This window comes from Chelmon rostratus, chromosome 2, assembly GCF_017976325.1.
Source record: "Chelmon rostratus isolate fCheRos1 chromosome 2, fCheRos1.pri, whole genome shotgun sequence".
NCBI lineage: Eukaryota > Metazoa > Chordata > Actinopteri > Chaetodontiformes > Chaetodontidae > Chelmon > Chelmon rostratus.
The window spans coordinates 4,437,162-4,464,000 of NC_055659.1; the positions used below are offsets into that span (position 1 = coordinate 4,437,162).

General features: G+C 43.2%; 1 protein-coding gene across 1 annotated transcript in view; it reads left to right on the forward strand.

Annotated features, from left to right (window-relative positions):
• Positions 1–250: 250 nt before the first annotated feature.
• pmepa1 (prostate transmembrane protein, androgen induced 1) overlaps positions 251–26,839 on the forward strand; it is a 33,766-nt gene continuing 7,177 nt past the window's right edge. Inside the window, exon 1 of the mRNA XM_041954529.1 lies at positions 251–829. Coding sequence (XP_041810463.1) covers positions 733–829 — 97 coding nt within the window. The 5' untranslated portion in view covers positions 251–732. The remainder of the gene's footprint in view (positions 830–26,839) is intronic.

The window sequence follows — 26,839 nt, forward strand, 5'->3', positions numbered from 1 at the left end:
AGACAGACAGACAGAGAAACAGACAGACAGAGAGAGAGAGACAGGAGAGAGAGAGTGTGTGTGTGAGAAAAAGACAGACAGAGTGAGAGAGGAGACAGACAGACAGATAGAGAGAGAGAGACAGACAGAGAGAGAGAGACAGAGAGAGAGAGGAGAGAGGGACAGACATACAGACAGAGACAGACAGACAGACGGATAGACAGGGAGAGAGAGAGAGAGAGAGAGAGAGAGAGAGAGAGAGACAGAGAGAGTGAGAGGAGAGAGGGACAGACAGACAGACAGACAGACAGACTGAGAGAGGAGCAGACAGGCGGCCGTTAGCAGATTAGTCTCCGGCCGGTCACTCGGCTGAAATCACGGAACCATCAGAGCTGCTTTGGAAGCGGACATTTAAACTAGCGGTGAACTACATCTGAGCTGCGTTCAAACTACATTCAGCGGCTCCAACGACACTCTGACGGCTCATAGATAGATAGACAGATAGATAGATATTCGGAGGAAGAGGAGGAGAAAACCGACGAGAGGAGGAGGAGAGAGCCGAGACAGGAGGAGGACTGACGGACCGGAGGGGAAGGAGAGGAGGCTGGAGAGAAAAGAGAAAAGGGAGGATTTTTTGGGGGGAGTTTGGTGCGGTTTTTGGTCCCCTCTCCTTCTTCCGATCGCTTCCTCCTCTCCAGCCCTTCTCTGTCTTCCTCTGCTGGAGTATTTATGTCTGATTTTAGGAGTCCGTAAATGTTGAACTTGATGGGTGTTTTAAACACCACCGCCGCCAATGTCTCCTGTACTTGTAACTGCAAGCGCTACACCTCCCTCCAGAGCATGGAAATCAGTGAGTACGAGTCGGCTTTCATGACTTTTTGTGTTGCTAATTCACTGTATTTACATCGTGACTGCGAAGCTAACGTTGCACACCCAGTTTTTAGGATTAATAAGTCACCGGAGCTAGTTTTTGTGTCATCGGCTGGTTGTCTGCACCTCCTCACAAGTGCAGAAAGGAGAAAATGTGCTTCATGTTGTAGTTTGCGGAGTGTTAGCGGATAGTGTTTGGCATATGTGATGTTGGGCTGTGTTTCTGTGACACGCATTTGTCTTTTCACCTCACAAAATGTCCTCATTTTTCATTTTGGGGCTATTTAACGTCCGTTATTAATGCAAATTGAGCCTTTAACGTTGTTTTTTTTATCAAGACCGGTTAACCTTATGCGGGTTACTGTTTATATTAAATTAGCAACTAAGCTAGTGAGGTAACTGGCTAGCTTAATTAAAAGAGTTTTCCCCTCCGTGAACCCTTTAATTACCCAATTGTGACTAACGCTTGATTTTGAACTTGAACCAAAACCGCAAGCTTCCCATCTCTTTCCGCACAGCCGATGTGAATAAATATCCTTTTTTGCTTCATTTATACATTTTAGGGTTTTTTTCTAAGCTGTTCTGGTCGCTATGAAAGCTAAGTTTGATAAATATTGTGATTTTTCGGTCGGCTTCCAGAGCCGCTGGCGTTGTGTCTGCTTTTTGATCTCAACGTTCAGCTTACTTCATTTGAAAGACATTGCCTCTTCGCTGGGTTTTTAACGGTAAAAATACGCCTTGAAGTGCGTTCAAACTACCGGCAAGTTACCGTAGAGGACACTGAAAGCTTAACGTTGTCGGGAAAGGTGGGTTTTCTCGGTGGAAACGGGGGGGAGTTGGAAGTTTTGTCGCCGCTTCGTCATTCGAGCAAAGCCAGACGTCTGTCTAGCAGTCTGCTGCGCGCGCTTGCGCGCTCGTATGTGTGTGCGCGCGTGCACGGTTATGCGTGTGTGTGTGTGGTCGTATCCGGGAAATCCCTGTGTTTGCATGTGTGTGTATGTTTATATATGAGTGTGCTTTTACGTGAGTATCTTTGTGTTGGTGAAGCAAGGCACTAAACCTTGCCCGGTTAGGGGTTCTAGTCTGGTCCCACTGGGGACACCCATGCTGGTAATGTATACAGTCATAATACTGAAAGGTCATTTAGATGAAAGCTGTGTGTGTGTGTGTGTGTGTGTGTGTGTGTGTGTGTGTGTGTGTGTTTCCAGCTGAAGTCACTAGCAGGTCTGACTCAGACAGCTTCAGAGCTGAAGCAGGTATGATTCAACTGTTTGGACAAGACGATGCAAAGAAATGCAAAAAATAAAAGGTTCAAGATATTGTCTTCAAATGTCTTGTTTTGTCACAAACAGTTGATGAAGATATTCAGTTTGCGGTCATAGAACGATAAGAAAACCAGAAAATTCACTCTAGAGAAGCAGGAGCCAGAGACTCAGAATGATTAATTGATAATCAGGGTTGCTGCAGATGAATATCCAGCAGATCAATTAATCTACTAATTGTAGTAGTGGTAATACTAGAAGTATGAGTAATAGTAGAATAGCTGAAGATATTATTCAGTCTACAGAAAAATAATGGGCAACTACTTTAGTAACTGACCAGTTGTTCAATCATTTTCTAGGAAACATTTCCTGGTTTAGCTTCTCATTGTGAGGATTTGCTGCTTTATTTTGACACATTAGTTTGTGCTAATCATTGCAGCTCTTTACTCAGTTAATCTAGCAAATAATGAAAATATTATTGATGTAAATTTGAACATGCTCATAATGGAATGGAAGCAGGCATTTAAACTCACAAAGCCGGACTATATATTCGCCGGGTTCAGTTCATACAGCATGATTGGAGCCTGGAAAACATGCGCAGCGATTAATTCAGCCTTCAAAACCCCAAAACCTTGTGAAAAACAATTTGCTACAGACTTGGACTGGCTGTGGAGATACTTTGACAGGCTTTTTATGGCTTTCCGGGTTTAAATTTGGAAGAAAGAATCACTGAAATCCCAGTGAGTAATTTGTTCACCTAATCATGTGTAGGAAGTGTTCATGCTGGTGACACCAGTCATCTGCAGCCTACTCGAAATGTTATTTGTCCCACGCAGATGCTTGTTGAGCCTTGTGAGACCAGTTTAAACACCAGTAAAACCATCATACATGATAGTCTTAATATACTCAGTTATCATCTTAGTAATAGCATTTGTATCAATATAATAGTGTAAAAGAGTATTATTTGTAAATGTAGTATTTTTAGTAGTAATAGTGGTAATAGTAACAGAAGCAACAGCAGTTGAAGTAATACTAGTACCAGTACTCAGCAGTAGTTTGGTTTTGGTCCTGTACAGTCAGAGCTGCAGGAGTATTAGTAGTAGCAATAGTTCTACCTCTTTATTCAGTACAATTGCAGTATCACACCAAGTATTAGCAATAATAATAGCAGTACATTACATGGCCAAAAGTACGAGCATGCTGGAGCATTTTCTTGGGCATTAACTTGCTGCTTGTAACAGCCTCCTCTCTTCCTGTTTCCGCTTTGCATTTCATCCCAAGGTGTTTGATGTGCTTGAAGGCAGGCCTCGGTGCAGCCCAGTCAGGTTCTTCCGCACCAAACTGGGAAAACCACTTCTTTATTGACCTGTGTACGCACTGTCATGTCGAAACAGGAAAGGGCCTTCGCCAAAGCGTGGCCACAAAGTTTGAAGTACATTATTGTCTGACATATCATGGCATGCTTCAGATTTCCCTCCCCTGGATGTGAGGGGTATGTCTGCATAGATCTCAACAGTTGTAATGGTAATAGTAGGATAGTAATCAATCAGTGAAATACAGGTCATTGTCTGGACAGACACACACACACACACACACACACACACACACACACACACACACACAGACACACACACACGCACACACAATTCCTCTGTCTGAGAACGGACATGATGTTTAGTCTGGAAGACAGAGGGAGGGAAGCAGATAAACCAAAGCAGGCCGCCTTTATTTGAAAAAACAGTGTTATGTTTGAGGTATTTCGGCTTTGCTGGGCATTACGCAGTGGAGTGTGACAGCACAGATGAAAGACACGGTGAGAAGGAATAACAGAGGATAATCCACGCTGTACACTTGAGATGTGGTGATCAAAGACAGGGGTTTCCAAAATTTCTACTTCAGAAGTTCTCAAGAATAGACCCATAAAAAGGGCCTCATTTTAAAAGGTCAATTCACCCAAATAAATAATACAAATGTTTTATTAGATTATCTCTCATGCCTCTAGTTGTATCTGTCCATGCAGACAGTTTTGGTGTTATTTGTTCATGTTTTGAACATAATGCAAAATTCAGCGACAACATGTCTTTTCAGATTAAATTACTTCCAAGGATCATTGATAATCTAGGGATCCAAAACAAAATAGCTAGCTATAGCTGCTGTATAGCTCATACATAGCTAAAACATAATAGCAGCTCAGTTGTGGTTGTATTAGGAAAAGGTCAGTTCACTAAAGCTGTTATATATTAACATTAGTGTGAACAGGCAGCTCAGTTTACCTGCAGCCCCATGCACCTGTAACAGCTGTGTCGAAGGCAGTTAAATACTTGTAAGTCTTTAAATTCAGATCAGCTCAGACCTCCCGGACTTGTGAAGGAGCTACAGAGACCCTGACTCACTTCAAACTATCGTTCATCTGTCTGCCTGTCTCTCCTGCACACACTGTTCCTCCTCTGGATCTGCGAAGCTGTAATTGTAGGGTTACATGTACCTGTTACACCCTCTGCCATATAAGAGCGCACACATACACACTCTAAAATGCAAAAACACATCTGTTCTGAGCGGCAGACATTGCTAATCAAAGCACATGACATCAGCATTACTCACAGGCTAGCCATGTGTGTGTGTGTGTGTGTGTGTGTGTGTGTGTGTGTGTGTGTGTCTGTGGTGAAGTCATCGCTGGTATCAGGTCGTAAGAATCATTTCCTACCAGCGGCTTGGTTTCCCTGTACATTTGTTACTACATGTCTGGCCTTCTTTAACACCAACACCTCCACAGTCTGTCTCTATAGCCAACATAAATGTTATGCACAGCGTTTGTCTGAGTGTGTGTGTGTGTGTGTGTGTGTGTGTGTGTGTGTGTGTGTGTGTGTGTGTGTGTGTGTGTGTGTGAGTTCAGCTGGAGGGTAGTGGTATTTTCTTTTTTGGTTATTGAGTTCGAGGAAAAGAGTCAGAGTGTTCCCGTGTGGAAAGGAGAGGACTGCGGCGTCGGGCAAAGGAAGGAAACGCTGTGACTCTTCCTGCTCGACACGCATTCCTGTGCCTGTTCAGCCACAAGTTCGATCCCTTGGGGGAGGGTTTTGTATGCGGGGGTGAACCAGGTGTTGATACAACCTCGATATGTGCTTAGAGTTCAACAGTAATTCATCAACTCTGAATCCAGTGTCCAAATCTGCTCATCGAATGCTGAAACCTTTCCAAAAAGACTCATTTGAGATCATGCTTTTTGTTAGCTGAGTGGGCAGAATCATAATTAACAGCACAAGCTTACAACCTGATAATGAGATGAACATCAGAAGATATTAAATCTTGATGTAATATTTATTGGACACACTGCCCACTTGCAGAGATCGTACAGAGTGCTGCTCACAGTCCTTGGCTGAGCACAGACACCAGCTTGCAGAGAGTGTTTCAACCAGACAGCAGCCAAGTCTCACTGTGGCCTTTTCGGCAGGTGACACAGGACGTCAGTGTTAATGAATTACAGCGGCGGTTAAGGGACGCGACTGTCTGCTCAGGCAACATCAGAGCCGCATCAGATCATTTTCTGAACATATTTGGGATTTCCAGCCAAGCTGATGAAGTCAACTGTAAATGTCTTTATCTGTCTGGACATCTCACTGTCACAGTGTCTCTTCTCAGAGGCCGTGTTATCCACTTCTACTTTATTTAAATTAAATATGTGTACAAAAGCACCAGCAGTCAACAATATTTACTGTATTTCTAGCTTGAAAAAAAGTCAGTGTTGCATCTGAAACCTGTCATGTGTCATTCTGTCATCGTCATGTGTCATTCTGAAGAAAAACATCACTCTCCACATCCTGTTCAAGCTGCAGCCCCCCCCACCCCCCACCCCCATGTGACACAGAGATGATGTTCACTAATCAGCGTAAAAAAAAAAAAAGAAGAAGCACTTCCACTTTTGACAGCATATGTATGTGGTGCAAAGCTACGTCCCGAGGCAACCCGCAAGCAGCTCTTTCTTTGATCGCTCAAACTCTAATAGCCGAACCAGAAGCAACGTTTAACTGAAATAACTGTCAGAAACGCGGCTGTCACCGTGGCTCAGCTGACACGGTGCCAGCAAAGAGGCGCAACAATGCAGAGAAAGACAAAGAGTTTGAGAAGACATATGAAGTCAGCCACACGCTGTAACTGAACCGTGCTGGAGTTTTTGTCTGCTCGCGCTGCTCTTTTTGACTTTGTTGTCAGTTTATAGAGGTGTGACGTTTGGGATTTATTGATAGAGGAATATCAGTTGTCCAAACTGATCAGATGTGAGCGGTGTTTGAGTGGCTGCAGCCTGGGAGAGAGATTTCAACTGGGTGCTCCATAAACAAGACAAAAAAAGTGAAACAAGAGTTCAGCTCTCGTATTTTCAATCAGCTGCATCAGGCACTGTTTGTCTTTCTTGTCTCTGTCTTTTAGCTTTCATTGATTGGTTCTTTCTTTCCTTCTGTCTGTGTCTCGTTCTGTCTCTTTTTCTCTCTCACTCAGTGAATCATGGAAATTAAATGATTGAGTCTGTTCTGGCTGGCCTCCTAGACTTATTATGTAAACCTCTCTGTCTGGCTGTCTCAGTAGTCTGTGCGAGTGTGTGTGTGTGTGCGTGCGTGTGTGTTAGTCGGCGTTTGTCTATTAATTTCCCGTCTGTGAGACTGTATATTTTTGTGTGTGCGTATATGTGATGTCGTGATAGTCAGCTGAGGGTGGATTTGTAAAACCGTGTCAAGCATTTTGTTCTACTTTTGCCTCTTCTTGCAGTTAAGAAGACATGCTGATGTCATGTGTGTTTACAGACGCCCGTGTGGATCACACTCAGCCTTTTGTGTTTTCTGTTCTTTGATTGACATCTGGCGTCGTCCCAGCGCCAGAATCGCTTTAATCCACGTATACGATAAACAGACAGCAATTTGTCTGGGAGGAAATGATTTATCCGCCGAAAGTCGACTCAGCTGGGCGCTCTTTGTTTGCCTGCGTCATGTAGCACATGATACTGGGAGCTGCCCAGTACAGCCACGGTCTCACTGGAGCGGTTGCTCAAGAGCACGTCAGTGGTTGCTGTTAATGCATTTCCATTGGTTCATTTTTCCCATAGGCGATGCAACTCGACTCATAGCTGGAGCTTTTCTAGGACTTGGATGGGCATCCAAGTCTCTTGTTTTCAACGAAACAGTTTGAATTTGCTTCCATGCTAACTGGTTTCCTCTCCGTGGCAGTGGCTCATGGGTATTGTAGTATTTATATGAAACAACAGATTTCTCAGAAATCGAGTTGAGGCAATTAAAACTGGTGTCCATAGCATAAACCTGTAGGATCATAACATTATCCAGGAAAGTCCTGCGTTCCTATGTTGAGAAACACTGAAGGTATCATTAATAAACTACAGACTGGAGTGTAGCGCTTTGTGACAGCGAGCTGTGACTTGCGACTCTATATTGTTTAGTCTCTGTTGTCTTAAATATCTTTTTTCCTTCTTCTTTACTCATTTTTAAACTCCTTCTTGACCTCTTTCCGTCTTTGCTCACATCCTTCTCCCTCGCTTCGTTCCTCTCTTCTTTGCTTCCTTCATGCCTTTCATTCAGCCTCTCAGCTGTCCATTGTTTCTTGGTCTAGACACCAATAACACACTCACAGAAACCAGAGAAAGTTACCATCCCGGTCTCATCATGCATATATGTAGATGCATGCAGCATGTGCGTCTAGGGGTCAAGGTCATCCTCAAATTGGGGGTTGTGTGAGTTTATGTGTGCTTTCTGCATATAATCTGCATACAAGACTGCTCAGCTGAGGCCCTTGTAGTCTGCCGGACCCATATTGTCCCATTAATTAGTCTGAAGTCAGAGCCGGCCTTATATGTCTGTCTCGCAGTGTGAATAAATCCATACAGAGACTGTCTGAGGACCGAGAGGCTGCACTATAAATAAAGGCAATGACCGTCTGCCTATATATGCAAAGAGTGTCATGTGACAATGTGGAAGAGATTGTCTCTTGTTTTTCATTAATTAGTCTGAAGCAGAAAAACCCTGTATGGCTGTCTGGTCCTCTAAATACTTCAATTGTAGTCTGTTTTTAAGTAGCTCCAAACAACCGTGTCTGTTCTCTCATTAATTAGTCTGGCTCAGGCGAAGTTGGTGTAGGATTGTCTAGTTTTGCTCACATTAACATCTGATTGTGTGTAAAGGAAACGCTTAAAAGTGTCTTTTGGCCTTTTGTTAATTAGTCTTGTCTGGTCTACAGGCAGCGCTTAGTGTCGTCTGCTAATGTCTCTTCAAACAAGGAGGTATATTTTAATGTCTTCAGATCGGCTTAAAGTGGACCCAGCTCTGCTCTGATTGTTTTGTATTTTAATTAGAAATGAAATAAACCAATTAGACAATCAACACAAACAAGCGATCTGAAGACATCAGATGCCTCTGGCGGACATTTTTCACTGTTTTCTGACACTGAATCAATTCACCAAGAAAAGAATCGGCAGATTAAAGATTATTCTTTGACCATCAGATTACATGTTGTCGGCAGTCATTAGTTTCTAACCTTGAGAAGGTTAGGGCCTTATTGAAAAAAAAAGATATATTTAAGTAATTTTATTGTCTAAGTGTTTGAGTAATTATATGAATTCAAACAACTTTAATTGCATCTGCTTCTGTTGGGACTGAAGTTGACATTTCCTGTGAGCTGTTGAGCCTAAAAGTCAACATATAAACTTGTTTATTGTTTGTTAAAAAGAGAGAGGATCAACTAGTCTGAGCCTGGGTAAACTGCCTTGGCTTTCTAAAGCGTCAGCTGATGACATGGTCTAGATTGCAATTTGTGTTCCATTATTTAGTCAGAGCCATAAGTTCTAGTTTTGTAAACAGCTATGACGCTGTCATTTGGTGTGATTTGTCCTTTGGGTTTCTTTAATTACTCCTATCCACAAAACACAGCACCAAAGTGTCGGTCTAATTAGCGAGCCAGGATTACGTCTTTGCAGTGCTGCTGTCCAGATTTGTAGTATGACACTGAAAACAAACCCAATCGTAAAATAGTCTGAACCAAAACATAGATATAGAGGCAGTTCATCTGTAATGAAATGAAACAAATGAAATGTTTGTTTATGCTGATGGAGCAGCTAAGAGGAGCTGCACTCTTAATGTTTTAGCTGCTGGTGACTCTCTTTAGCTGCCTGAAGGACCATCCGTCGTTCCTTCTGAATTAACTGATATTAATGTTTAATGTGAAAGTAGCAGAGTCATTTTAGACGGGAAGGAAAGAAATGCAGCCGTTCAACAAACGCACATCTATTTTAATGTTATTAAATGTCTGTGCCAGCCTGATAAAGACATGATGTTGGCCCGGTATTAAGAAGAATGTGTCTAAAAGGCCCTACATGAATGATTCAGTCGCACACATTTGGTTAGCCCATAATTACCATTACAAATTCAGATATTCAGATGTGTGCATGCAAATGCTTGTTGTGTTGATGGGGATTTTTTTGCATATGAAACCAACGTTGCTCAGCATCTGCGGGGGGGGGGGTGAAGTGAGGCAGTCCCGGTGTCTGGGAGGGCAAAGGTCAAGGGTCGGGTCAGGAGAAGGCAGGGAGGGGGAGGGGTGAAAGGTTCATTATCACAACAGTGGGGGCTTGGAAATGTGTGTGTGTGTGTGTGTTTGTGTTATTTAGTAATAACACAAACACAAAACATAACTATGTTGAGCTAATTGGCTAATTTTTAATGATCGCATTGTTTATGTAAAGAACAAAATACACCCCTTCAAGTTTCTCTGCACATTTCAAACTTGATGCAGTCACTGAATTCACTGATTACGTTGATTAGTTCTGTGAAATTAGCTTGTTCTATACAGGTAAATATATTTAGGTGTATGTATGAGGCCTTTAATGAAGTGCTACTGATCACTGCTCATCAAGCATTACCTGCTCACAATGCTGCCAGTAAATATGTTGGCCTGATGTGGCAACTGATCATCGTTATGCTAATTAAAGGCTTTGTCTCAGATGACAAAGTTTCACATCAGTCTGGGAACAGTTGCACAGGCTCCAAATATGCTGCATCTGCATGTTGAGTTTACATGTTGATAGCTCTGGCTATTGTTTGAAGGCTTTTGATATTAGTGCCTTTTTGGCAGGCAATATAAACCCCTTTTTTCTTTTAACAACAAATGCAAAATTACCCACTGAATCAGCAGATATAAGCATTTATTGATATTGATTTGACAACACCTATAACTCCTTCTGTGGCACCTGTAAGCGGAGGCTGTTGTGGAAACAGATGATGAAAGACAATATTGTAAAAAGCTGTTGCAGGACTATTAAATATGTCTTTATAGGTGAGTTAATAAGTATTTAGAAATACATAATGTCCTCACATCTGCTTACAACTGCACCACAGTGTGCTTAAAGCACACTAGTGCTCAGTGAGGGCGACAGTAAAGTGTCACAGACTGAAGCTCCATCCATTTTAATGCAGAGCTCAAGCAATTGCACATTATGCATGACTGCATATTGTGGCAGAAAATGTGATTTTCTTTGAACATGCAGATGATCTGAGTGACGCTGACCTGTTCCTGATAAAGTGAAACATATGTTGTTCTCTCAATGCCATGTACATGTACAGTACAGCTGAGACGTCACACAGTCAGCTGGTCTGGTCCTGACCGCGAGACCGAGTCTAGACAATAGACCCCTCAGTCTGCAAACCACACACACACACACACTCAAACCCCCCAACACACATGACATAGATGCTCATGACCATGGGCTTGACCCCTACACATGCACAATCACACACACACACACGCTCAGACACAGACTTGTAGGGAGAACTGTGTCTGCTCGCTTTGCCCTCTGGCCCATAGGAAACAGCTGGGACCACATCATTTGCATCCACACACACACACACACACACACACACACACACACACACACACACGCACACACACACACAGAGGCAACGCTCTGGCCCCACCTCTCTGTTTATATTACTAAAAATGATCATTATACATTCAGCTATGCAAACACACAGGCACAATGCACAAGCAATTCTTATTATAAACAGCCAGCCGGAGAGAAGCCAAGCCCCACTTCAACGACAACAACCCCCACCTTCTCTGACTGACACACACACACACCGAGGCCACACCACAGTGTGTCCCGACAAAGCAGCAGGCTGGGACAGCATACAGACACAGCAGTCAACTTTATTTGCACACTAATGATGTGATTTTAGTGTTTTAAGGGCAACGAGGGGAGCACATGAAAGCCCATGACCACATCAAAATAAGATGTAATCATAATGATGTTGGAAGTAACCGTCACGTTTCGAGAGCTGGGACCAAATCTGAAAACAATCCCTTCTCTCTCCACTCTCGCCCTTTATCCACAGCAATCTGGTGTTTTTCAAACCACAAACCCGAGCTTTTACTCTTCAGAATGGATAAATCTTGAAACTCCAGACTTATGTTTTACTGTTGATGAGGAAAAGAGAGAGTTTGTAAAACGATAACAGGAGCTTGCTCACAGTAACTTTGTGTTGTTGGACAAAAGAAACGCTTTGAAGACTTCATCATGGGCTCTGGGAACTTTTCACTGCCTTCTGAAATTTTAACTTAACCATCAGTTAATTGGAAAAAAAAAAAGTTTTCATGCGGACTGTAATTTTAAGGAATAGGGTGAAAGTCTCTGCACAAGTATGCACAACCTTTTCTTGAATCTTAGCGAAGGTCCAAACAGAACTAAAAAGAGAATGAATACTGGACTTTTATTCATCAGGTGGACACAGCTCCAGAAGAGTGATAATGTTTCTCTGCATGTGTTGGATGTGTAAATATCAGCACTAAACTTGCCAATTTTGATTCCATGAAAATCATTACGAGGACCTTGAGTGCGCAAACCGAGTAAGCACGAGAGCCACAAGAGCTGAGGATGATGGGAAAGCACAAGGCCAAAAATATAAAATTTAAAAGCTCAAAACATGACACCAAAGTCTTACAGCCTTGATCAGATTCAGGCGTCCGATCAAGGTTTGTGCTTTGAATAATCTTTCTGGTTCTGACCTTGAGAGCGTCACGCCGCTATCACGTCAGACTCCGCCTCACCAGCATGTTGTTTTGAGCCCAGTGTCTCAGTCTCGTTCAGCCTTAGAAAGAGAAAGAGAGAGGCTTTTCTTTTCGAGGGGCTTCGTAAAAAGTCGTTATTCTGCCTCCCACGAGCGGGACAGCGAGGGGAGAGTCTTGTTGCAGGAAGTAAACCGCGAGCCAGCAAGTTTCTTGAAAAAAACAGTCCCCATCACACCTGAGATGACAGATTCTTGGCAACATCAGAAACACAATCGCATTGTGCCCAACAACCTCCCACACCTCGTTCAGTGAGGAGAGGGTAGTCCCAGCCAGCTGGCACACACACACACACACACACAGATATATATGAGGCCCATATCGTTTTGTGGTCCGCAGGCACGGAGCCAGTTTCCCAGCCTGTTTGCCATCCATCCATCCATTAAGCCGTCATTACTCAACTACAGATCCACTCATTGTAAACATCTCTGACACTGATGCTGCGGAGAAATGTTGACAACATAAGTCACCGTCAGCTGGGAACTACGTCCAGGTTTGCTCTGCTTGTACACAGAGACCGAAGAAGAAACAGACTGTCCAGGTGTGTGTTGGATTTTTTCCACGCATGTGATAAACGTTCAGAATTTTTCCGAGCAGCAGAAATTCTGTTTTGTATGAAAACTGCTGAGAATCCAGCATGAAATACCCAGACAGTTAAATATTTTCACTTTTTCCTTTGCTTCGCTACGCCTCCCTCCCTCGCTCAGTCTTTCCTTTATTTCAAACTTCCCTTGCTGTGCTTCATTTGAAAGGCTTTGTCACGGTGATCTTGTTTGGGTTTCTGCAGAGATTTGTTGTGTCTCAAGCAGAGGTTATCTCTGTCTCAGACACAAAGGAGAGGGCGAGTTGATTCACGTGGAGGATCATCATTTGAGCAGATTCTCTGAGGAGGAAAGGATCTTTTCAAAGCCAGGTGCTTCTACTGTTTCTTGTGTTTCTAAGGAGCTGCTCTGGTGAGGCAGGTGAAGCTTCAGTGGTGAAACAGACAAAGCATCAAAGCATTTGCATGTTTGTGTTGTTTCTCAGGGCAACACTGGTGGACAGACTGACAGTTTGACGACATTATTTCTGTATTAATTTGATGCTCTTTGCTGAAGATAACTTGTGAAAAGCTTGTGACCCTTTAAAATGAAGCAATGTCCACTTGTGACACCTCGTCACATGTCATGATCACAGTGTGGGCATGAATCATGAGCAGCAAAAAGTTATTTTAGAGGTGGAACTACTCAAGATTTCATGTTGCAATACATATACAAATAATCTTGCGTATTGAAGTATATTTTTTCTGTCTTGCCGTTTTGTTCATGTCAGGACTCCACAGATTTATCTTGAGAGCCCCTGATGTGTACCGACCCCCGGTCTGGGAATCCCTGGCCTGTTATGAAACAACAGGACCGGACTTCTATATGCTAAAGAGACTGAAAATGAATTTCATGAAATTAAAATGAACCCAAAACGCATTGCCAACAATATCTCATTATATAATCCAGAGCTGCATTCATTGATTTTTTGGCCACTTGGTGGCAGAAGAGCTCCACAATGATCTGACAAACTGTCGATCGGATAAATGCAAGTCCAATAATCACCTTCATTCTAGCTCTGGTTTGGTCTCCACCGGCTCCTGAGAATAATACAGTATCAGGCTCATCAGCTGCTAGGTGTTCCTCTGTCTTCATCACCTTGTTGTCTGCTGCTTTGTCGGAGACAGGTAGTGTTTTTATTTGTCTGAGCTTTATTAGTAAAAAGAATATGAGACACAAGAGGCTGAAAAGCTCTGCAGAGCTGCAGGTCGGTGATAATTCTCTGTGGGTTCATCACTGCGAGCGACCTCTTTCACATTATGGGATTCATCGTTAATATGAAATATTGAGCGGTAGAGCTTTCAGTGAGGCCGATGCCGGATGGTCACTCGGGGAAAACAGCCTGTTGAATCACATGAAACACGCACACACACAGCTCGAACACACATACTGTATGGCTTCATGCAATACATTAACATAATTAGTAATATTGACCTGTTTTACACACACATTCACATAAACTGAAGCCGCAGCTTGATGTGCTTTCAATTCGTTGCCATTGTTCCTTAATGTGGAATCGATTTTCCCAGACGCACACGAATACACACACCGGGTCAGACATTCAGAGCATTCAGACATTGTTGTGTCTAGCCAGGTGTGTGTACGTGTGTGTGTGTGTGTGTGTAAGGACCGGCTGAGCTGGTTTTGGTTTGGCAGCAGCACGCTGTTTGTAGAGGGACAGCATGTCTGGCTCACACACGCACACACACACACCCACACACACACACACACTTACCCACACCCCCCTCCTTTGCAGGCTTGACCTCACACCCTCTCGCACAACTGCATTCACTTCATGTAACACACACACACACACACCTGCAGCTTCAGCATAACAGGGTTGTCCTTGAAAGTTGTAAGAAGATTTTAGCCCCTTCACTGCTCCTGACGGTCACTGAAACACCCTCAAAGCTCTCATTCAGACTCTGCAGGGCATCACCGCTAGAAAAAAACATTGTCTCCAGCTTTTAGAAAGTGATGTGAGGTGTTGTTAAAGCACATTTTAGCTTGTTGTGAAAGTCATGAGTCAACTTAAGACCCTCAACTGCGACTGCTGTTTGAGTAGATGGTATTAAAATATTAGCTGTTGGATTTTAGGCAGCAAAGTTCTGCAGAGTTTAGGACACAGAATGGATGGAGAGAGAAAAATAAATGCACGGTTTGCTTTCACAGATTCTAAAAATGTGTAGGGATCAGATGTACCGAATTACAGACCCAGTGAGTTTCATACCGGCCTAAATTTACTCTGCAATTTTCATTATATATAAAGTCCAGATCGGGTAGCTATAATAACAACCAGATGTTGAAAGGAAAGTAGAGCCGCAGTAATTTATCCATTTATTGATTATTCAGTTGACAAAAAATTTACCAGCAATTATTTTGATAATCAATTGATCGCGAAAAGAAAAATGTCAAACATTTCACGTTTTCAGCTTCTGAAGTGGGAGAATCTGCTGCTTTTCGTTGTCTTAACATATTCAGTTGAATCTCTTTGGGTTCTGGGCTGTTGATGATTGAGGAAATAATAATGAAATCACCTTTATCCGTAGAGGAAATGGCCTCTACTAACATTTATCATGATCAAGATGAATGTTAAAAATGGTGGTATAGATTATATATAGATCATTGTGACATAGATTGTAGATTTTGACACCTTGGCTCAAGGGCACGGTGGCAGCACTTGGCTCTGCAGACAGCCGGGACTGAACCTCTGTTACTAACCTGTGAATGTGTGCATTTGTGTACATATAGACCCACTGCAGACTGTTAATGATTACTATTATGTCTAGTATCTCGTTGGACCAGAGCCATCACACACACACACACACACACACACACACACACACACAGCCCTCTGCATGTGACCTGCCCTCTGCGACTCTGTCTGACTTCTCTCTCTCTTTCACATTCAAATGAACACTGTGTGTGTTTGCGTACGAGGGTCTGGCTGCGTGTGTGTGTGTGTGTGTCTGTGTTTGTGTACGAGGGTCTGGCTGCGTGTGTGTGTGTGTGTGTCTGTGTTTGTGTACGAGGGTCTGGCTGCGTGTGTGTGTGTCTGTGTGTGTGTTTGTGTACGGTGGACTGTGTGTGTGTGTGTGTGTGTGTGCGGGGGTGCGAGACGACAGGGGTAGTCTAGCTCCTTCTGGCTAGAATTCTAATGAGCATCACACACACACACACGTACACACCACACACACACACACACACTCACAGAGCCAGACAAGCAGCTGATAATGAGGTTTGATTTTCATATGTTTCAGACAGAATGCTCTGCAGGTCGGCTAGTACACAGAGGAGCAGTGTGTGAGTGTGTGTGTGTGTGTATGTGTGTGTGTGTGAGATTTCTGGTCTTCATCTTGGACTTTGCATATTCTCACTTTTTCCGTCGTTAACATTAATGACCGTGCGTCCATTAGAGCGCTAGGTGTGTCATGCTTTTGTCTGTGTTTAGTCTCTGTTTAACTGATGTTACTGATGTCAGCACAGCCAGACTTCTGTTTAGTTTTTATTTATTTCATTATTTTTTTTTAAAGCACAGCCAGACTGCGGTTTGTGGTTACATTAAAAACCAGAAAAAACATTTAACTTCTTGGACCATGTAAAACACTGTCATGTGTCACTCTGCTCTGACTGATTGCGGGCAGGACCAGAGACTCTCGGTGCGTTCACGCAGTCGTCTGCATTCTGCATTTTCTGTTGCTTTTTATAATGTTGCATCATTTTCTGTTTTATGTTTGGAGAAGTACATTTTAAGACGTCGAAAGGCCGCCTTGTTGCCTTAGTCATTTTCTCAAAGGAAGTGAAATAATGTAAGCTGGAACAAAAGATGAAAAGGTTGCAACATATATGAAGAGTGACTCATTTTGCAGTTGCACCAGCTTCTCTGAAGGCTACATTACTCTTAGGTTGCTAGCGCTGGAATAGCATAGCTTAAGTTATTACAGTCCACATGCTGGTGAAGAACATACCAACCGACATAAACTGTATGGAGATACCTTGTATTCATTTCAACTTCAAACTAACCGTAGTCCATCTCAGCAAGTAAATGAAGAAATAAATCAAAGGGAGACCTTGGAAAATAAAAGTACAAATAATGTATATTTTTGTTTCTTTGAAATTTAATTTCACGATGTTGCATCATTCTGTTGTGTTAGCATGTGTTAAAAAAATTGTTCTTCAGACTAATGTAAAAACAGCTGAATAAAATGACTTTAGAGCTCGTTATTAACCCCAGTGATGTGTACAGCTGCTCTTCAAGCATTTAAAGCTTTAAACGGCTCCAAGCAGCTGTTCGGCCATGCAGCTCTTATTAGTGAAAACAACGAATCACAGATGTGTGATTGGAGGCCAAGTGACGAGTTTAACGCTGGGACGTACTGTTAGCACTAGTCTTTGATGCACAGGTCATAGGGCAGCTTTTAGCCATGCTAGCAGTTTATCTCAGGGGATGCTAACGGCGGTCCACTACTTTGGTCCAGACTGCAGTGTCTCAACAACTTCTGGTTGGATTGCAAAGAAACTTTATCCAGATATTCAAGATCACAAGAGGAGGAATTCTACTGGCTTTGGTGATCCTTTGACTTTTCCTCACACACAACCATGAGATTGATATTTTTGCTCTTTATTGTAGTATCTTAGCAACTATCAGGTGGGATGCTGTGAGGTGTGTTACACACATTCGTGGTCCCCAGGCGATGAATTGGAGAAACTGTGATCCTCTAACTTTTCATGTAGCACCATCATACTTTGGTTTATGATCAAATACCTGCATCATGACATTCCCGTCAGCCTCAGCTGTGCAACAGGTTTCACTAATATGGTGAACATGACAAACATGATACCTGCTCAACATCAATATGCTAGCGTTATTATTGTGAGCGTGCTAGCATGCTGATGCACGGATTTAGCTTAAGTACAGCCAAACAGGGCTGTTAGCTTGACTATAGACTAAATGATTATAGTGCACTGGGTGTTTTAAGGCCAATTGATATTTTAAGTGAGTTGTAAGAATCAGATAACATCTTCATTTATTTTGCATAAACGTAAATCTAAACAACTATAGGCCAACGTGTTTACACATTTGGATAATAATCCTTCAGGTTTCTGTGCTGCAGTTTCTTACCAGCCAACATGTACACCAATACCAGCTCTAATCTTGCTTCTCAATGGGTAGTTTTTTAATGATAACATGAACAACTACAGATGTACCTTTGCTCAGGAAACTGAATTGTACAATGACTGCAGTATCAGCTGCTGCACTATACAGGTGTGTTGTCAACAAATGAATCTAAAATACTGACCCGATCATAATACTAACCTCCTAAAAATGAAGTCTGAGCTTAAACATTTCAGATATATCACAAGTCCTATTCGTTTCTCCTTGATTGTGTGAGCAGGAACTTGTATGAGAGTCTGTGACCTACTCACTGATAGTGTTAGCATTGCTAGCGTTCCAGATGAGACTCACGGTTTAACATGGGAGTTCCCTGGATTAGCACGCTAAATTTAGACCAGGCTAATGCTCCACTCTCCTTCTCCCTGCTCTCATCGACTCTGTTTATTCTACCCAGTCAGTTCGTCAAGTTCACTGTGTCATGATATGCTGTATTTCAGTATCTCAGTATAAAATCTGATTTCGTGTGATTTGCTCGCTCCTGCTGCAGTTTGTCTGTTCGGTTCAAGTGAAACACAACGGTGTCCCGAACGAGATGCGTTGAAAATGTTGTTTCCTTTTTCAGAGCTAAGATAGAAAGACGAGAAGCAGAAAGGAGACGTATAAAAAGATGAGGAGGGATGATGCTAATTGACCTCAACCACACACACACAAACACACACCAACACAAAAATACACACCTCCCTCTCAGCTTTCCCACTGTTGAAACCAGCAGTGGGAGTTTTGTGGACCAAAGTTCCCACACTTGTTGGCTGCACTGTGACCATGACTTCCAAAGTCAATGGAGTGTGTGTGTGTGTGCTTGTGTGTGTGCATGTGCATGTGCATGTGCGTGTGTGTGTGTGTGTGTGTGCCCCCCTCCCACTTCAACCCCCTATAGCCTTTCTCATGGAAATTGGCAAGCGAGCAAATTGTGTGCACCTATGACCTATAACTCTCACTCTCTCTCTCACACACACAAACACACACACGCACACACACACACACACACACACAGCTGTCTGTGCTATTTCTGACTACCCAGACTGTCGAGTCATCCGAGGACTGAGAAAGAAGGGGGGAGGGAGGAATTAGCAAGCTTCTCTCTCTCTTCCTGCCCTTTTCTCCTTCCCTTTCTCCTTTTCCTCTCTTTTCATCATTGATTTTTTTTATTCTCTTTCTCCCTCCTTGTTTCCTCGTTTCCTCTTTCCTTTTATTGCTCCTGTCTTAACTTTGGTTTCCTCCTGATTTCCTATGCCTTTTTCTTCCCTTCCTTTCTTTCCATTTACCCTTCAAGAGCTCTTAAACTGCTTATTTCTTCTTTCCGTCTCTCATGTAGTTTCTGTCCTACCTTCCTTTCCTTCATCCTTTCCTTCCATGCATGCAGGAAGCGGGGGTGCTTAGGGAGGTGCAGCATCTCATGCAACTCAAATGCATTGAGGAGTTTTGGGAAGTTTGGAGATTTTCAAGTGAATCAAAGTTACCAAAGACTTCAGGGCACTGATGATCTTGCCAGACAGACCCCAGTTCAGTCCAGCCAGCCACTAGAGCACACAGCATAACTGTAATTACTGCCACTGTGCAGTCATACTGTACAATGCAATATGTAATTTGATTACAGCCCGTGATTATACAGTAAAACAGAGCTGGTAACTAGAGGTGGCTCTGAAATGTGGAGGTTTGGCAGATTATTCCCTGAAGAGAAAGAGTATGTGCAAATATGGACAGAAGCGGAGAAACTAAAACTTCTTTTGATCATGAAGCCTTAAGTAACTGCTTAATTCTCAGGTGAGGTCTGTAAACTCCACTGCAGGGTGGAGCCTCTGCTAACAGTCACAAACAGCACGAACAGGTCCGTATGTGCACATGCAGATCTGCTCGTACGCCCGTGGCCTGTGTGAAATGGCTGCATCGTCGCTGCGCTGCGTTATTAGAAACTACCGTACGCCGAACTGGTCATAGGCCACGTGTTCGGCCCACGTGCACATCCTGTCCCGCTCCCTCATCTTCTCTTTGGTTTCATGCTTGACTAAAGTGTTCGTGTCTGTGTGGCTGCTGTGACAGAGTATGTTGGTGCTCACGTTTGCTGCCCGTTGTGGTGGAAAATGTTCTAAAATTGGTGTAAAATGTTGCTAACAGCTGATTTAAATGATTCTGGCCATTTAAATCAATGCAAATACTACGACTCTACTGCAGCCTATGTCCTCTTTTCCTTCTCTTCTTTTCCGCCCTTACTTCCTTCACTCCCTCCTTCCTTCTCATATTGTCCTCCTCCTCGTCTTTCTCTATTCTCTCCTCTCTCCTACCATCATATCATCCTCTTTTGCTCCCCTCGCTCCGTCCTCCTGACCCCCCCCCTCCCCCGTCTGTCTGCTCTCTCCGAGCCATCTGACTCGGCAATGACCGGCTGTGACCTTTAGCTGAATGCAGGAGGAGGAGGAGGAGGAGGCAGTAGACGGAGAGCAGGCAGCGGATGACAAATGAGCTAATTGCTTTAGATTAACCATGGAGTGTCTGCCTGCCTGCCAGGCTTACAGCCTCCTCCTGTCTAGACAACACCCCAGAGGGAGGGAAGAGATCAGCAGCCTCTCTCATGCAACATGACCAAGAAGTGAAAATGTTTTAATGGCTTTATTGTTGTTTTCTTCGAAGTTGCACGAGGCAAGTTAAAAGAACTGCAGCTTCAGTGCAGATAAATCCTGTCAGATGAGGTCAGTAATCTGCCCGGAGCAGGAGCGTGCAGCCCGCTCTTTATTATTTAGTGTTGAACTTTCATAAATTTGGGGGACTCACAAACAGACACAGACTTAAAAAAAATGGTGCTGCAGAAGTTGAGATATCCTGACTTTCAGTTCAACAGCCAAAAATCCTGCATTTCCCTGAATGCAGCCTTGAAATGTTTCAACATCCACGTCTTTACTAAACACATTCCAGGTTGTAACACAGGACGTCTGTTATACGGTGTGGTCTCCAGTCTCGAGCTGAGTTCCTTTTAACTTGATTCAGTCAGTAAGTCAGACCATAATAACCAGGATGGTGCGAGGGACAGGTATGAGCCCTGACTTTTGATTGGTCTCTCCTGCCAGTGACCAAACCAGCAGCAGCATCTAATGAGGAACCTTCACAGTGACTCAGTTAGTAGGAAATAACACCTGAATCGGCCTTTTCTGCAAATCTCCTGTGACTGACTGCGAGAAAAACAAGTCGTTAGTGGAAATTAGTCTTTGGCCTGACCACGACACACCGCAAGCCAGTTAGCTGAGAGGCAGAATATCTACCAACATACCACCACAGTTTTCACAGACATGGATGGGCAGTAGCTACCGCTGAGGTCATGTATGGGCACCAGTTTACACATAGAGGCGCTTTGAAAGACAGATACAGATGATAAGTTACTCACTGTGCTTAAATCAGACAGTTTTAGGCCAAAAATAATCAAAATATTTGAATAAATAAAAACATTTTTCCCCAACAGAATGTATTTGTGGCCGAGGTGAGAAACTTTGAAAACAGCCTTTACACCATCATGTAGAAAACCTCTCCGGCTATTTTAAATGAAGAAAACATTAGTGGAATAAAAATATATATATATACTATACGGTGCTGAATGAAGAAGTTGTTCAAACAGATAAAACCACGTCCACGTCTTTTAGAAAGGATCCAGAGGTGAAGGACTGCTCTGACTTACTGTGCCTCAGTATTTCTGGATGCAGTCAGAAAGCAAATCATTCTAAAAGACGGGAGCAGCTGCAAAATTTAGTTTGCGAAAGAAGCTTAAGAAAGTTATGCGTTCAGTATTTTTATTTGGATTCGGCCAATAAAAAGTCGTTGTACGCATTTTGTTGGTGCCATTTGGCTCAGTGTTAAAGAAACTGTGTTATTTTGTGTCTTCACTGAAGCATGCTTTGGCCTCAAGGATGTTTTTCACCGGTGCATCTGCACAACACATTTGCTTTGAAATGATTTTGTCATGCCAAAAAAGCTTCTGAAATTGAAAGGAAGAGACATATAGATAAAGAATGAGTGGTGGGAGGCAGTGGCTGAAGAAGAGAGAAAGGAAAGAAAGTATATTTCATTCCTTTTTATGTTCAGTTTAGTTATACACATAAAAACTTGAGTTGAAAATATGCCGACGTATTCGACAAAAAATGTTTTTCTGCTTTGATACGGTGGAAAAAATGGTGTATTGATGTTATTATATAATCTTGTTGCACCTTCTGTTGGAAATTCACTTACAATGTGCAGAACATCTGGACGGAAACATGACATGAGAGAACGATTTCCTTGTTAGTACGCAGAGTGGAAGGAGTGAGGTAGAGGAGGGATTAGAGACAGCAGGATGTGAAGGAGAAGGGAGCAAAGGGAGAGCATGAAAAATACGAAAGGACAAGAAAGAGGAGGGAGGAGGTCTGCTGACCGAGCCGCTGACCTCCCCATTTGGGAGGTGACAAGTTTTACTGCAGGCTGGCACGCACACACACACACACACACACACACACACGCACACACACACACACTGTTAGGAAGTATTTTTCTATGAATTATGACTCATCAAATCAGAGAGGCTGAATGGAAACAGCTTATTTTCATTACATTTCCTCAATACTGCAGCAAACCAGCCACACTCTGTGAGCCATGATCTAATGATTAATAAGATAATAATTAGAGTGTAGGAAATATATGTGTGACTCTGACACTGAATGGGCAAAAAGACATTTTTCCCCAGCAGAGATCAAACATGGGCGTCATGATGGCGATCATTATTGAGCCATCAGTGATGTTTTCAGGTCCACCTGCTTTTTCATTGTTGGAATATGTCAAAATATTAATCTGGAAACCATGAGGAAGTACAGGATGGACTCATTTACAGGAAAGAGAAGAATCAAACACCTCAGTCAAGCCAAAAGTGTGAAGAAGCAGCAGAGTCTTGTTGTGGCAGTGTGGGCAAAGTTAAAGTTTTTGCATTTGCTTAAGAGGAAGTAATGAAAAAACATTCATACAGGTTGATTAAAATGCACCAATTTAAGTGATGATGAGGAGTGAAATCTATTCATATTCTAAAGGAAACAGTCAAGAAAAACAGTTTGGGAACTGCTGCGCTAATCATTTAAGTCAGTAATAATACAATGAAGACTGATCAAATTGTTGTTTTATAACAACACAACAGGGATTTTTTTCCAGGAAAGGTGGGACGCTGTATAAAACATAAAACAGAATGTGATGACCTGCTAAAAACAGCACAAAGACAATTTATTTAATGCTTGAGCTCATCAGCTTCATTGATTTGTGTAAATATCTGCTTATTCTGAATCTGATGCAGCAACTAAAGACTGGGAAAGCTGTGGAACGCTCCAAAAACACCTGTTTGGATCATTCCACAGGTAAACAGGTTGATTGGTAACAGGTGATAGTATCATGATTGAAAGGCTCAGTGGTTCACAGCGAGGATGGACACTTTGTGAACATGTGATTAAAGGACGTTACTACATGGGCTCAGGAACACTTCAGGAAACTGCTGTTTGTCAGTGTCACAGTTCATTTTTATTTACCTTTCACTCAGTGTCCCAACTGTCCTGGAATCAGGGTTCTGTGTTTGAGTTTGTAAAGAGAGATGAACACTAAAGACGGAGAGAAAGGAAGGAGGAATGAGCTGTGGGAGTGTTTTGGCTGAAAGATGGAGTTCAGCACCAGCTGACAGAACAGAGAGACAGACAAGCTGTCAGCAGGCAGAGTGCCCACACACACACACACACACACACACACACACAGTGGAGGTCTGGGTGGCTTCACACAGATGGAGAGGCTGGCACCACAGTGTGTTTGAGGGTCTGTTCCTTTTTGCCTTTTGCGATGATAACAGTCTTAAATAAGCAGAGGAATGCGACTGTTTACATTTATCTTCCTCCATGTGTATGATGGTTTCCTTCCCTTCTTCCTTCCTTCACTCCTTCCTTTCCTCAGTTTTCCCACAATCGTAACTACAATGAAGACGATTGTGAAACTACAGGGAGAGATCAGGTTGTGCAGGATTTGTGCAGCACATTCAAATCCTGCGTTCGTTGGTCTGAGACGGATGTTTACAGAAGCAGCGCTGTGAACCAGACCAGCGGGTATTTACCTGTGACAGAAGTCAGTTACACACAGTCAAACTGGGAACCTGGAACCGCTAGGATCCTCTTCACTTCATCAGACATTCATGTACTCTGATAGCTGTTTTAATGTCCTCAGCAGTGAAACTTTACCTTCTGATTTGTCCGTGTTGCATCTTTTTAAACAGTTTATGGGCTGTTTGGGCTTATTTCAGCCAGCAGGTGCAGAGAACATGGGTAGTTTAGCTAAGCCCAAACACTCAATAACAGGAAACCCCCAAACCATAACCCTCCCTGCACACTGAAGACCTTCTCAAACCACTCCTGCAGGATAATCCACACCTCCACATCTCCACCAGGGGCATGTTTAGTAACCCTTTGATCGACATTTCTTGTAAAATCTTAGCGATACGTTTGCCACAGATTTATTGCTTTAAAATTGTGGATTTTCAGTCCGTCCTAATGAGAGGAGAGGTTCAAGCTTCACCCGCCCTCCCCCGTCTCTGTCTCTCATCATTATTCTGTCCGTCCCTCTGACCCATCTGTGTCTCCCAGACGCTCCCACCACTCCCCCTCTTTTCCTCTCCCCTCTCTCTGTCTCTCCCCCCCTCCCCCTCCTCCCTCACATTGACCCCTTTTGTTCACAGCTATTGGGTGGTGGTGGCGGCGAGGCCGGGGGTGGTTGGGGGGGGGGGTCCGGTCAGCTGTTTCCTCAGTGTGTGTGCGTCTGGACAGTGTGGGAATTCGTGTGAGAAAAAGTTGCAGACAAAGCTCAGCGGAGCCTCAGAGTGTGCGTGTCGACCGGTGAGGACACACACGGCGTCGCGGCATCCGCAGGACATGTAGCTCGGAGTCGATCTGCAGCGGGAACATTTCTTTTAGTTTCTTTTATTTTTGTCGTTTTGGGTTTTATTTTAGCTCGTTAGCTTCGGAAAAGATCTTCGGTTATAGTCCCTGGAATACAAACGTTCAGGAGTCTCGGTCTGAGCAAAGGTTTTGCACTGCGGAGACTATGCAGCCTTCATCGGGGAGTCACAACCATGACAACTGTGTTCAGACGCAACTGTGCGGTGAGTTTCTCATCGTGCTCACAGAAAAGATCCGATCTTAGATCAGCTGACGCCTTTTGCTTGTTTCTGCTCTGTGTTGATGTGTCTCAGACACTCGGCACTGACTGCTGCTGACTTACTGCAGCCAGAAGAAGTTGGGAGGGAGATGCTCCTCAAGTTATTTTGTTTTTCCTTTAAATATGTGTTGTTAAGGACAGTAGAGTTGTCTGGAACTATTGATCAATTAGTTGATAATCTTCACTTCATTTGTCAAGTAAAAGTGGCAAATATTTTCTGGTTTCAGCCTCTCAAATGTGACGATTTGCTGCTTTTGTGTGGTTTGTATCTCTATAAATTGAATATCTGTGTGACAGTTGGTCAGCACAATTTAAAGACATCTTTGGAAAACAGTGATGGGGGTTGCCAGTGTAGAAAATGTTAATGTTTACTAAGTTGTCAATAAACAGATTTAATGATAACTAGCTAAAAACAAAATGCAAGTGTCCTGCTGGGGGAGGATGAACACCAGCCGGAGAGATTTTTCACAAGCTTATTATTAACAGCTTATAACTGATCTATAACCATTAACTGTTAGTGATTAGTTAGACAGCTTTTAAACTCTTTCAATCTGAGAGGCCTCATTGGAGAAGTTGTACCTGACGCTCCAGAAAATGAACCAGACTGTGATGTATATTCATTTTGTGAGAAAAAATGATGCAGACTGTGGGAGAGGATTTCCACTGCTCAGTTCAGGTTGATAACCTTCATGTCGACATCCAGCTCTGCTCTGAAAGTCAAGCTTGCTGTAAAACGTACTGCTGTTCCCATGGAGCTGGCTTTTATTTTGAAACCGGCGTTGGAGGTGATGAAACGTCTAAGCAGCCTTCATTTCGAGGTCTTCTGTTCTGGTCGCACAGCTGCAGTGGCTGGTTAAACTCTGAGAAGAAAAGCCTCTCAACACCAGACCGCAGATAAAAACTTGGCTGGAACTGAGTCCGATCACCTGGACTGTGGGACTTAAAGCAGGTTTCATGGAGTTTATTGAGGTTGCTGTACAGGACAGTGCACAACTGGTTTCAGATAGCAGCAGTTTTAGCCTACTCGTGTCATATAGACTGAGACTCTGTGGGCTGTGTTGCTGTTTTATTTATCTAAGGCGATCATGTAGTGTGTAACTAAGTTAAAATAAAGGTTTGAGAGTCTAGTTTATGAATGGTCATGAACTGAGTTAAAGGAGTCACCTGACTCTGTGTCTCTTCATGCTGTGTAATGGTTAGACAAGGTGGTCAGAAGAACAGAACAGGGCTGTGAGAAGTGTGTGCGTGTGTGTGTGTGTGCGTGTGTGTGTGTGTGTGTGTGTGTGCTGTCTGCAGGCTACTTTCTGTTCTTCTGTCTGACTTGGCCCTGACCTTTGCCTGCTCCCTGTGAAAAAAAAGTGTGAGAAAAATGCTCTGTTTGTGTGTGTCCTGGTGGTGGTGGTGGTGGTGGTGGTGGTGTCGGTGGGGGTGGTGGATGCAGAGGGGGTGTTAGAGCAGACTGTCTCTAAACAAAGCTAGCCCTGTCTGTCTGGTCTGGTCTGGCTCTCTCTCTCTGTGTGTGTGTGTGTGTGTCTCAGACACCCTGACCCCCACATAAGGACTACATCCCTGTCTGGACTGTGTCTGGACCTTTCTTCTCTCTCACAACACAGAAACATAGAAACCTTGTCCTTGTTTATGTGCATTTAGAGTAAGAAGTTATTTTATTG